Below are 13,225 nucleotides of genomic sequence, written 5' to 3' on the forward strand. Positions count from 1 at the left end.
CCCTACCGCCGGCACTTGGGACCAGAGTGTACGACTGCATGTATTTCTATGCAGCTGAGCGCTCCGCTCCAAGTGCCGGCGGCAGTGCCGGGTATGGAGACGCTAGACTCGTGCGAGTTTCTCGCAAGTGTGACCCCAGCCTTAGTAAAATTCAACCACAACCGTATTGATTCTTATTGCAATTTTTACTTATTTGTCACAATTACAGGGGACAATAACTGTGAAAGGTTTAGTGGATCGAGAGAAGGGAGACTTTTATTCCTTAACCGTAGTAGCAGATGATGGAGGACCCAAACTGGAGACAACTCTGGTGAGTTTACACATTATTCATAACCTGTTAACATTGGACTTTAACCCCTTTACTCCCAAGGGTGGTTTGCATGTTAATGCCCAAGCCAATTTTTACAATTCTGACCACTGTCCCTTTATGAGGTAATAACTCTGGAACGCTTCCATGGATCCCGGTGATTCTGACATTGTTTTTTCATGACATATTGTACTTCATGATAGTGGTAAGATTTCATTCATATATCTTGCGTTTATTTGTGGAAAAAAACGGAAATTTGACGAAAATTTTGAAAATTTCGCAATTTTCCAACTTTGAATTTTTATGCTCTTAAATCACAGAGATACGGCACGCAAAAAATGTAATAAATAACATTTCCCACATGTTTACTTTACATCAGAACAATTTGGGAACCAAAATTTTTTTTTGTTAGGAAGTTATAAGGGTTAAAAGTTGACCAGCGATTTCTCATTTTTACAACACCATTTTATTTTTAGGGACCACATTTGAAGTCACTTTGAGGGGTCTATATGATAGAAAATACCCAAAAGTGACACCATTCTAAAAACTACACCCCTCAAGGTGCTCAAAACCAGATTCAAGAAGTTTATTAACCCTTCAGGTGCTTCACAGGAATTTTTTGAATGTTTAAAAAAAAATGAACATTTAACTTTTTTTCACAAAAAAAATTACTTCAGGTTCAATTTTTTTATTTTGCCAAGGGTAACAGGAGAAATTGGACTGGAAAAGTTATTGTGCAATTTGTCCTGAGTACGCTGATACCTGATATGTGGGGGGAACCACTGTTTCGGCGCATGGCAGAGCTCAGAAGAGAAGGAGCGCCGTTTGACTTTTTCAATGCAAAATTGGCTGGAATTCAGATCGGACGCCATGTCAAGTTTGGAGAGCTCCTGACGTGCCTAAACCCCCCACAACTGACCCCATTTTGAAAACTAGACCCCCCCAAGGAACTTATCTAGATATGTGTTGAGCACTTTGAACCCCCAAGGGCTTCACTGAAGTTTATAACGTGCAGCTGTACAATTAAAAAAAATCATATTTTTTCCACAAAAATGATCTTTTCAAGTGACACATCGCTGGAATCAGCGTCTCATTCCCTAAATCATGCTGCACTCAGATGGAGCTACAAAACCTTGTTGATTCCCTTTAATCAAAAAGTGTACAAAAAAAAGTTCAGTTCAGTATCTAAATTTAATATATATTTTTTCATTTTCCTTTTTTCATTTTTAGAAATAAGGTACTGGATTTCAGGGTATATTGAAGTTTGTTCAACATCTCAGACATAGTATTTTTGATAGTTTAATGTTGTATATCACTATGCGCCAATATCTAGTCCAATACCCAGCATGCATGGAGAAGTATGCTAAGCATCCCGGACAGCAGATCGTTGCTGATGTCACATAATAACATCAGCTGAAGCGTCACGACATCCAGTAGTGTATTCGTGAGCTCTGTGGCTGCACCGGGCAATCGAGACTTCACAGCTAGTTACAACATATTAGTAAAAGTGATGGCAAGATGGATCTGTAGCATTGCTATTCATACTGCTGGAAAAAACGTGTGATTTTAACCTTGGCATTAAACAGCCATACTGACAGATTTATCAAGTAGGTACACCTTCCTCATCAGGTCTAGGAGATCTATGGTATTTATTCATTTGTGAAGCTTATATTGTAATAAAAATACTTTGGAGTCATATGGCGGTAAAACATTGGTGCATCTTTATTACAGTCTTCTTCTATATTTTTTAAAGTAAGAATTATTGGTAAAATTAGATTAATAATGTAAGCATACAAATGTCTGCCTCAGCCCAAGTGTGAAAAATAGTCAGAAGGATCTGCACATTATTACATTGCAATATGGTCAGAGTATTCTCGCTGGCCAGGACAAGAGGCAGCAGCGGTAACAATAGGACGCTGACTGCCAGCTCGCAGCAAACAATCACTGTATCCCCCATGCTCCCCAGCATTTCCTTTAGGATGTAGTTAGAATGAATGCTGCAGATCACCTTCCTCTCCAGGGGTTTGTCTTTCCTTACATTTCATTGAAAAGTTGTTCTCCCACTCTGTACTTGTGTGTTAATTGGGAATGACTGCCTTTCCTGCTTTTCACACCACAAGCCCTTCTATACAGCGCCATGGTCCATGATGGGCTGCACCTGGGAGGCGATTTCTGGGGACTTATCAGAAAAATAAGTAAAGGGTGGAAGACAGAAGAAATGTGATGTCTCTTATAAGGCCTCATTCACATGGTCATGTTTAAACATGTATACCATGTATATGAAAAATGCTGCCCGTGTCATTAGTGTTTTAGATCAAAGTGATAGCAATGTTCAGTCCCTGTGCCTGTTTTCCCATCAGTGTGTCATCAGTGTTTGGTCCATGTGTCTGTTTTCCCATCAGTGTGTCATCAGTGTTTGGTCCATGTGTCTGTTTTCCCATCAGTGTGTCATCAGTGTTTGGTCCATGTGTGTGTTTTACCATCAGTGTGTCTTCAGTGTTTGGTCCATGTGTCTATTTTTACCATCAGTGTGTCATCAGTGTTTGGTCCATGTGTCTATTTTTACCATCAGTGTGTCATCAGTGTTTGGTCCATGTGTCTATTTTTACCATCAGTGTGTCATCAGTGTTTGGTCCATGTGTGTGTTTTACCATCAGTGTGTCTTCAGTGTTTGGTCCATGTGTCTATTTTTACCATCAGTGTGTCATCAGCGTTTGGTCCATGTGTGTGTTTTACCATCAGTGTGTCATCAGTGTTTGGTTCATGTGTCTATTTTTACCATCAGTGTGTCATCAGCGTTTGGTCCATGTGTCTCTTTTACCATCAGTGTGTCATCAGTGTTTGGTCCATGTGTCTATTTTTACCATCAGTGTGTCATCAGCGTTTGGTCCATGTGTGTGTTTTACCATCAGTGTGTCATCAGTGTTTGGTTCATGTGTCGATTTTTACCATCAGTGTGTCATCAGCGTTTGGTCCATGTGTCTCTTTTACCATCAGTGTGTCATCAGTGTTTGGTCCATGTGTGTGTTTTACCATCAGTGTGTCATCAGTGTTTGGTTTATGTGTCCATCATCAGTGTTTCATCAGCGTTTGGTCCATGTGTCTGTTTTACCATCAGTGTGTCATCAGCTTTTGATCCATGTGTCTATTTTTACCATCAGTGTGTCATCAGTGTTTGATCGATGTGTCTGTTTTACCATCAGTGTGTCATCAGTGTTTGGTCCATGTGTCCGCTTTTCCCATCAGTGTGTCATCAGTGTTTGGTCCATGTGTCCGCTTTTACCATCTGTGTGTCATCAGTGTTTGGTCCATGTGTCCGCTTTTACCATCTGTGTGTCATCAGTGTTTGGTCCATGTGTCTGTTTTCCCATCAGTGTGTCATCAGTTTTTGGTCCATGTGTCCGCTTTTCCCATCAGTGTGTCATCAGTGTTTGGTCCATGTGTCTGTTTTACCATCAGTGTGTCATCAGTGTTTGGTCCATGTGTGTGTTTTACCATCAGTGTGTCATCAGTGTTTGGTCCATGTGTCTGTTTTACCATCAGTGTGTCTTCAGTGTTTGGTCCATGTGTCTATTTTTACCATCAGTGTGTCATCAGCTTTTGATCCATGTGTCTATTTTTACCATCAGTGTGTCATCAGTGTTTGATCGATGTGTCTGTTTTACCATCAGTGTGTCATCAGTGTTTGGTCCATGTGTCCGCTTTTCCCATCAGTGTGTCATCAGTGTTTGGTCCATGTGTCCGCTTTTACCATCTGTGTGTCATCAGTGTTTGGTCCATGTGTCCGCTTTTACCATCTGTGTGTCATCAGTGTTTGGTCCATGTGTCTGTTTTCCCATCAGTGTGTCATCAGTTTTTGGTCCATGTGTCCGCTTTTCCCATCAGTGTGTCATCAGTGTTTGGTCCATGTGTCTGTTTTACCATCAGTGTGTCATCAGTGTTTGGTCCATGTGTGTGTTTTACCATCAGTGTGTCATCAGTGTTTGGTCCATGTGTCTGTTTTACCATCAGTGTGTCTTCAGTGTTTGGTCCATGTGTCTATTTTTACCATCAGTGTGTCATCAGTGTTTGATCCATGTGTCTATTTTTACCATCAGTGTGTCATCAGTGTTTGGTCCATGTGTCTATTTTTACCATCAGTGTGTCTTCAGTGTTTGGTCCATGTGTCTATTTTTACCATCAGTGTGTCATCAGTGTTTGGTCCATGTGTCTATTTTTACCATCAGTGTGTCATCAGTGTTTGGTCCATGTGTCTATTTTTACCATCAGTGTGTTATCAGCGTTTGGTCCATGTGTGTGTTTTACCATCAGTGTGTCATCAGTGTTTGGTCCATGTGTGTGTTTTACCATCAGTGTGTCATCAGTGTTTGGTTCATGTGTCTATTTTTACCATCAGTGTGTCATCAGCGTTTGGTCCATGTGTCTCTTTTACCATCAGTGTGTCATCAGCATCTGGTCCATGTGTGTGTTTTACCATCAGTGTGTCATCAGTGTTTGGTTTATGTGTCCATCATCAGTGTTTCATCAGCGTTTGGTCCATGTGTCTGTTTTACCATCAGTGTGTCTTCAGTGTTTGGTCCATGTGTCTATTTTTACCATCAGTGTGTCATCAGCTTTTGATCCATGTGTCTATTTTTACCATCAGTGTGTCATCAGTGTTTGATCGATGTGTCTGTTTTACCATCAGTGTGTCATCAGTGTTTGGTCCATGTGTCCGCTTTTCCCATCAGTGTGTCATCAGTGTTTGGTCCATGTGTCTGTTTTCCCATCAGTGTGTCATCAGTGTTTGGTCCATGTGTCCGCTTTTCCCATCAGTGTGTCATCAGTGTTTGGTCCATGTGTCTGTTTTACCATCAGTGTGTCATCAGTGTTTGGTCCATGTGTGTGTTTTACCATCAGTGTGTCATCAGAGTTTGGTCCATGTGTCTGTTTTACCTTCAGTGTGTCTTCAGTGTTTGGTCCATGTGTCTATTTTTACCATCAGTGTGTCATCAGTGTTTGATCCATGTGTCTATTTTTACCATCAGTGTGTTATCAGTGTTTGATCCATGTGTCTATTTTTACCATCAGTGTGTTATCAGCGTTTGGTCCATGTGTGTGTTTTACCATCAGTGTGTCATCAGCGTTTGGTCCATGTGTCTCTTTTACCATCAGTGTGTCATCAGCGTTTGGTCCATGTGTGTGTTTTACCATCAGTGTGTCATCAGTATTTGGTCCATGTGTCTATTTTTACCATCAGTGTGTCATCAGTGTTTGGTTCATGTGTCTATTTTTACCATCAGTGTGTCATCAGCGTTTGGTCCATGTGTCTCTTTTACCATCAGTGTGTCATCAGTGTTTGGTCCATGTGTGTGTTTTACCATCAGTGTGTCATCAGTGTTTGGTTTATGTATCCATCATCAGTGTTTCATCAGCGTTTGGTCCATGTGTCTGTTTTACCATCAGTGTGTCTTCAGTGTTTGGTCCATGTGTCTATTTTTACCATCAGTGTGTCATCAGTGTTTGATCGATGTGTCTGTTTTACCATCAGTGTGTCATCAGTGTTTGGTCCATGTGTCCGCTTTTCCCATCAGTGTGTCATCAGTGTTTGGTCCATGTGTCCGCTTTTCCCATCAGTGTGTCATCAGTGTTTGGTCCATGTGTCTGTTTTCCCATCAGTGTTTGGTCCATGTGTGTTTTTTACCATCAGTGTGTCATCAGTGTTTGGTCCATTTTTACCATCAGTGTGTCATCAGTGCTTGGTCCATGTGTGTATTTCCCCATCAGTGTTTCATCAGCGTTTGGTCCATGTGTCTGTTTTACCATCAGTGTGTCTTCAGTGTTTGATCCATGTGTGTGTTTTCCCATCAGTGTGTCTTCAGTGTTTGGTTTATGTGTGTGTTTTACCATCAGTGTGTCTTCAGTGTTTGGTCCATGTGTCTATTTTTACCATCAGTGTGTCATCAGCATTTGATCCATGTGTCTATTTTTACCATCAGTGTGTCATCAGTGTTTGATCGATGTGTCTGTTTTACCATCAGTGTGTCATCAGTGTTTGGTCCATGTGTCCACTTTTCCCATCAGTGTGTCATCAGTGTTTGGTCCATGTGTGTGTTTCCCCATCAGTGTGTCATCAGTGTTTGGTCCATGTGTGTGTTTTACCATCAGTGTGTCATCAGTGTTTGGTCCATTTTTACCATCAATGTGTCATCAGTGCTTGGTCCATGTGTGTGTTTCCCCATCAGTGTTTCATCAGCGTTTGGTCCATGTGTCTGTTTTACCATCAGTGTGTCTTCAGTGTTTGATCCATGTGTGTGTTTTCCCATCAGTGTGTCTTCAGTGTTTGGTTTATGTGTGTGTTTTACCATCAGTGTGTCTTCAGTGTTTGGTCCATGTGTCTATTTTTACCATCAGTGTGTCATCAGCATTTGATCCATGTGTCTATTTTTACCATCAGTGTGTCATCAGTGTTTGATCGATGTGTCTGTTTTACCATCAGTGTGTCATCAGTGTTTGGTCCATGTGTCCACTTTTCCCATCAGTGTGTCATCAGTGTTTGGTCCATGTGTGTGTTTCCCCATCAGTGTGTCATCAGTGTTTGGTCCATGTGTGTGTTTTACCATCAGTGTGTCATCAGTGTTTGGTCCATTTTTACCATCAATGTGTCATCAGTGCTTGGTCCATGTGTGTGTTTCCCCATCAGTGTTTCATCAGCGTTTGGTCCATGTGTCTGTTTTACCATCAGTGTGTCTTCAGTGTTTGATCCATGTGTGTGTTTTCCCATCAGTGTGTCTTCAGTGTTTGGTTTATGTGTGTGTTTTACCATCAGTGTGTCTTCAGTGTTTGGTCCATGTGTCTATTTTTACCATCAGTGTGTCATCAGCATTTGATCCATGTGTCTATTTTTACCATCAGTGTGTCATCAGTGTTTGATCGATGTGTCTGTTTTACCATCAGTGTGTCATCAGTGTTTGGTCCATGTGTCCACTTTTCCCATCAGTGTGTCATCAGTGTTTGGTCCATGTGTGTGTTTCCCCATCAGTGTGTCATCAGTGTTTGGTCCATGTGTGTGTTTTACCATCAGTGTGTCATCAGTGTTTGGTCCATTTTTACCATCAATGTGTCATCAGTGCTTGGTCCATGTGTGTGTTTCCCCATCAGTGTTTCATCAGCGTTTGGTCCATGTGTCTGTTTTACCATCAGTGTGTCTTCAGTGTTTGATCCATGTGTGTGTTTTCCCATCAGTGTGTCTTCAGTGTTTGGTTTATGTGTGTGTTTTACCATCAGTGTGTCTTCAGTGTTTGGTCCATGTGTCTATTTTTACCATCAGTGTGTCTTCAGTGTTTGGTCCATGTGTCTATTTTTACCATCAGTGTGTCATCAGCATTTGATCCGTGTGTCTATTTTTACCATCAGTGTGTCATCAGCATTTGATCCGTGTGTCTATTTTTACCATCAGTGTGTCTTAAGTGTTTGATCGATGTGTCTGTTTTACCATCAGTGTGTCATCAGCGTTTGGTCCATGTGTCTGTTTTACCATCAGTGTGTCTTCAGTGTTTGGTCCATGTGTCTATTTTTACCATCAGTGTGTCATCAGCATTTGATCCATGTGTCTATTTTTACCATCAGTGTGTCATCAGTGTTTGATCGATGTGTCTGTTTTACCATCAGTGTGTCTTCAGTGATTGGTCCATGTGTCCATTTTTACCATCAGTGTGTCATCAGTGTTTGGTCCATGTGTGTGTTTTGCTATCAGTGTGTCATCAGTGTTTGGTCCATTTTTACGATCAGTGTGTCATGAGTTTGGTCCATGTGTTTTTTTTACCATCAGTGTGTCATCAGAGTTTGGTCATTGTTTCCATTTTTACATCAGTGTGTCATCAGTGTTTGGTCCATGTGTGTGTTTTACCATCAGTGTGTCATCAGTGTTTGGTCCATTTTTACCATCAGTGTGTCATCAGTGCTTGGTCCATGTGTGTGTTTCCCCATCAGTGTGTCTTCAGTGATTGGTCCATTTTTACCATCAGTGTGTCATCAGTGTTTGGTCCATGTGTGTGTTTTGCCATCAGTGTGTCATCAGTGTTTGGTCCATTTTTATGATCAGTGTGTCATGAGTTTGGTCCATGTGTCTGTTTTACCATCAGTGTGTCATCAGAGTTTGGTCCATGTGTCCATTTTTACCATCAGTGTGTCATCAGTGTTTGGTCCATGTGTGTGTTTTACCATCAGTGTGTCATCAGTGTTTGGTCCATTTTTACCATCAGTGTTTCATCAGCGTTTGGTCAATGTGTCTGTTTTACCATCAGTGTGTCTTCAGTGTTTGATCCATGTGTGTGTTTTACCATCAGTGTGTCTTCAGTGTTTGGTCCATGTGTCTATTTTTACCATCAGTGTGTCTTCAGTGTTTGGTCCATGTGTCTATTTTTACCATCAGTGTGTCTTCAGTGTTTGGTCCATGTGTCTATTTTTACCATCAGTGTGTCATCAGTGTTTGATCAATGTGTGTGTTTTACCATCAGTGTGTCATCAGTGTTTGGTCCATGTGTGTGTTTTCCCATCAGTGTGTCATCTGTGTTTGGTCCATGTGTCTGTTTTACCATCAGTGTGTCATCAGTGTTTGGTCCATGTGTCTGTTTTACCATCAGTGTGTCATCAGTGTTTGGTCCATGTGTCTGTTTCCCCATCAGTGTGTCATCAGTGCTTGGTCCATGTGTCTGTTTTACCATCAGTGTGTCATCAGTGTTTGGTCCATGTGTGTGTTTTCCCATCAGTGTGTCATCAGTGTTTGGTCCATGTGACCACTGTTGTCATCAGTGTTTGGTCCATTGTTACCATCAGTGTGTCATCAGTGTTTGGTCCATTTTTACCGTCAGTGTGTCATGAGTGTTTGGTCCGTGTGTCCATTTTTACCATCAGTGTGTCATCAGTGTTTGGTCCATGTGTGTGTTTTCCCATCAGTGTGTCATTAGTGTTTGGTCCGTGTGTCCATTTTTACCATCAGTGTGTCATCAGTGTTTGGTCCATGTGTCCGCTTTTCCCATCAGTGTGTCATCAGTGTTTGGTCCATTTTTACCATCAGTGTGTCATCAGTGTTTGGTCCGTGTGTCCATTTTTACCATCAGTGTGTCATCAGTGTTTGATCGATGTGTCTGTTTTACCATCAGTGTGTCATCAGTGTTTGGTCCATGTGTCCGCTTTTCCCATCAGTGTGTCATCAGTGTTTGATCGATGTGTCTGTTTTACCATCAGTGTGTCATCAGTGTTTGGTCCATGTGTCCGCTTTTCCCATCAGTGTGTCATCAGTGTTTGGTCCATGTGTCTGTTTTCCCATCAGTGTGTCATCAGTGTTTGGTCCATGTGTCCGCTTTTCCCATCTGTGTGTCTTCAGTGTTTGGTCCATGTGTCTGTTTTACCATCAGTGTGTCATCAGTGTTTGGTCCATGTGTCTTTTTTACCATCAGTGTGTCATCAGCGTTTGGTCCATGTGTCTCTTTTACCATCAGTGTGTCATCAGTGTTTGGTCCATGTGTGTGTTTTCCCATCAGTGTGTCATCAGTGTTTGGTCCGTGTGTCCATTTTTGCCATCAGTGTGTCATCAGCGTTTGGTCCATGTGTCCGCTTTTCCCATCAGTGTGTCATCAGTGTTTGGTCCATGTGTCTGTTTTCCCATCAGTGTGTCATCAGTGTTTTTAATGCATGGATAGATGAGAAAATAAATGACAATGCTTCTCCTATACTTTGCAAAGTTAAATGAGAATGACCCACGGACTGCACTCTGATGCCATCCATGTGCTGTATGGATATTTCACGTACCCATAGACTTGTATTAGCCCTTGTCTTCTGTGCTACCGTAAAAAAAAACATGTGCAAAGCAGCATAGAATATATTGGTATTTTTGGTATTCGTCATGCAACACAGATGTGTGACTGAGGCCTAAAGATCATATGAAAAGGACGCCTTCTTTCCAGTTTTTACATTTTTTTTCCCCAGTCATGATGTATTATTATTTGATATTCCTTTAAACTTCATGTAAAGTTAACGGTGATGTAACTGCTAAAAATTACAATAACTAATTTTAAAATGAAGCGGTCAGCTGATAAATGCTGCCTGCAAACTGGGGAGAATGTATCAGGCAGTGGCGGTAAGATTTCAGCCATGGTGTTATCATTCATATTCTCTGAAAAAAGGTCAAGAAAGCAAAAATTCTGCCGGGGTGTGTAAACTTTTGAGCACAAGTGCATGCTTGATTCTGAGTTTTTGTAGCATTTCGGAGAAAAACCTACTTTAAAAGCCGCCTTCTCCCCGCCCGATGCCTTGGAGTGACAGCTGTGTGTATGTGCATGTATACCTGTCACTCCAGCGCATCGGGAGGGGAGAAGGCGGCTTTTAAAGTAGGTTTTTCTCCGAAATGCTACAACTCAGAATCAAACATACATGGCTGAAATCGTATGACCATTGCCTGATACATCCTGCTCTCGCATTGGCCAGCATGTATCAGCCGTCAAGTGTGCTAAAAATGACAGATTTATTATTGGCCTCTATGAAAGAAAGTAAGTGCAGTGTTCACTACAGAGCTTTTATAAAATAGCTGTTCAACCAGAAATTAAAATATTACTTTAGGTATTAATGAGTATATTTTTAGCTCTCTTTATTGTATGTATATTTTAATCATACTTGCCATTTATTTCACAGGTTCAAATTACTGTTTTAGATGAGAATGACAATAGTCCAGTATTTGATCCAACATCAGAGTCAGTAGTGAGTGTGGCCGAGGACTGTCCAACAGGCAGAAGAATAGCTCTAGTCTTGGCCAGAGACCCTGATGCTGGAGTTAATGGGCAAGTAAGTATTTTATACGGTAATTAACTTTAAGGCCGGGATCACACACAGCGAGATACGGCCGAGTCTCGCAGGTTAAAACCAAGCTCTGGCGGCGACACTCCGGAGCGGAGCGTGCAGCCGCACAGCAATACATGGAGCTGCACGCTCCGGAGTGCCGGTGCCAGAGCTTGGTTTTAACCTGCGAGACTCGGCCGTATCTCACTGTAGTGTGACTCCGGCCTAATGATACGTTACCACTGACCATTCAAAAACAGCTGTGAATTAAATGTAAGAAATGCTGCAAATTTTCCACATATTTCACTCTTTACAATTCTGTAGCAACGTCCACAGCATAAATTGACATATTGGAGGTTTCACATCCACAATGCCATTTAATTTAACTTTATTAAATCTCTATCACAATGCCACTACTGTAATAGGCAGTGGATTTCCCACCTGTAAAAACTAGTCAGTAAACTCACCAATCACTGTTCAAAATACTATTTAAAACCTAGATTTGCAAAGTATATGCAAGACTTTATAATGCAATGGCATGTGTAAGTGTTCACCCCCCTCCCTGGCATTTTTTATATTTTGCTACCTCAAATATTTTGCTACCTGGAATTTCACTGTTTTTTTTTTTTTCTTTTTGAGGGTTTGCCTCAGTTCATGCAAAGAATATCCCTGAACATTTGGTTTTCTTTTTATTGTGAAGCAAACAACAAATAAGACAAAATAACTGAAAAATTCATTGTGCATAACTATTCACCCCCCTAAAGTCAGTACTTTGTAGAGTCTCCTTTTGCGGCACTTACAGCTGCAAGTTGCTTTACATAAGTCTCTATGAGCTTTCCACATTTCACCACTGGGATTTTTGCTCATTCCTCAAGGCAAAACTTCTCCAGCTCTTTCAAGTTTGATGGTTTTCTCTGAAAAGCAATCTTCAAGTCTGACCACAGATTTGAAATTGGATTAAGGTCTAGGCTCTGACTAGGCTAGTCCAAAATATTTACACATTTCACATTAAACCACTTGATTGTTGTTTTAGCAGTATGCTTTGGGTCACTGTCTTGATGGAAGGTGAGCCTTCGTCCCAGTCTCAAGCCACTGCCTGTATTTTGCACCATCCATTTTCTCCTTGACTTAGACCATTTTCCCTGACCCTGCTGCCAAAAAACATAGTCACAGAATTATGCTGCCCTAACCATGTTTCACTGTGGGGGTGGTGTTCTTGAGGTGATGAGCCGTGGTGGTTTGGCGCCAGACATAGCGTTTGACTTGGTGGCCAAAAAGTTCAATTTTGGTATCATCTGACCACATCACCTTTCTCCATACATTTAGGAAGTCTCCCACATGTCTTTTGGCAAACTCAAAACTAGCCATACAATTTTTTTGTGTATGTAAAGGTTTTTTTTTACTGCCCTCTCTTCCTTAAAGGCCACCGCTGTGGAGTGTACAACTTATTATAGTCGCAAGGACAGAAACTCCAGTCTCTGCTTGGGAACTCTGCAGCTCCTTCAGGGCTACCTTTTGTCTCTGTGTTGCCTCCCTGATTATTGCCCTCCTTGCCCTAGTTGAGAGTTTTGGTGGGCGGCCCTCACCTGGCAGGTTTGTTGTGGTGCTATGTTCTTTCCATTTGATGATAATGGATTTGATGGTGCTCCGGGGGATCATCAGAGATTGGGATATTTATAACCCAACCCTGACTTATACTTCTCAGCAACTTTGTCCCTCACTTGGTTGGAGATCTCCTTGGTCTTCAAGGTGTTTTGTTAGTGGTGCCTCTTGTTTAATGATGTTGCAGCCACTGTTGGCCTTTCAGAAAAGGTCTGTATATATTGCCAGACCATGTGACACTTAGGTGGCACACAGGTGGACTTCCTTTCACTAAGCATGTGACTTATGAAGGTAATTGCTTGCACCAGAAATGTTTAGGTGCTTCATAGCAAAAGCGAAAGGGGTTAATATATGCACATCCAAGTTTTTATTTATTTGATTTCATAAATTTAATTTCTGCCTATATTTTTCTCACTTCACTTCACCATTTTAGACTATTTAGTGCTGATGCATTACACCCAAATCGGATTACAAAAATATTTAAATACAGGTTGTAATGTA

General features: G+C 41.4%; 1 protein-coding gene across 2 annotated transcripts in view; it reads left to right on the plus strand.

Annotated features, from left to right (window-relative positions):
* CDH23 (cadherin related 23) overlaps positions 1–13,225 on the plus strand; it is a 1,761,581-nt gene that overhangs the window by 1,423,183 nt on the left and 325,173 nt on the right. For both annotated transcript variants that reach the window (XM_073574902.1, XM_073574903.1), the window contains exons 32-33: positions 209–310; positions 10,979–11,128. In XM_073574902.1, coding sequence (XP_073431003.1) covers positions 209–310; positions 10,979–11,128 — 252 coding nt within the window. The remainder of the gene's footprint in view (positions 1–208; positions 311–10,978; positions 11,129–13,225) is intronic.

Source organism: Dendrobates tinctorius, unplaced genomic scaffold, assembly GCF_039654945.1.
Source record: "Dendrobates tinctorius isolate UK_male_01 unplaced genomic scaffold, ASM3965494v1 ptg000040l, whole genome shotgun sequence".
Classification (NCBI taxonomy): Eukaryota; Metazoa; Chordata; class Amphibia; order Anura; family Dendrobatidae; genus Dendrobates; species Dendrobates tinctorius.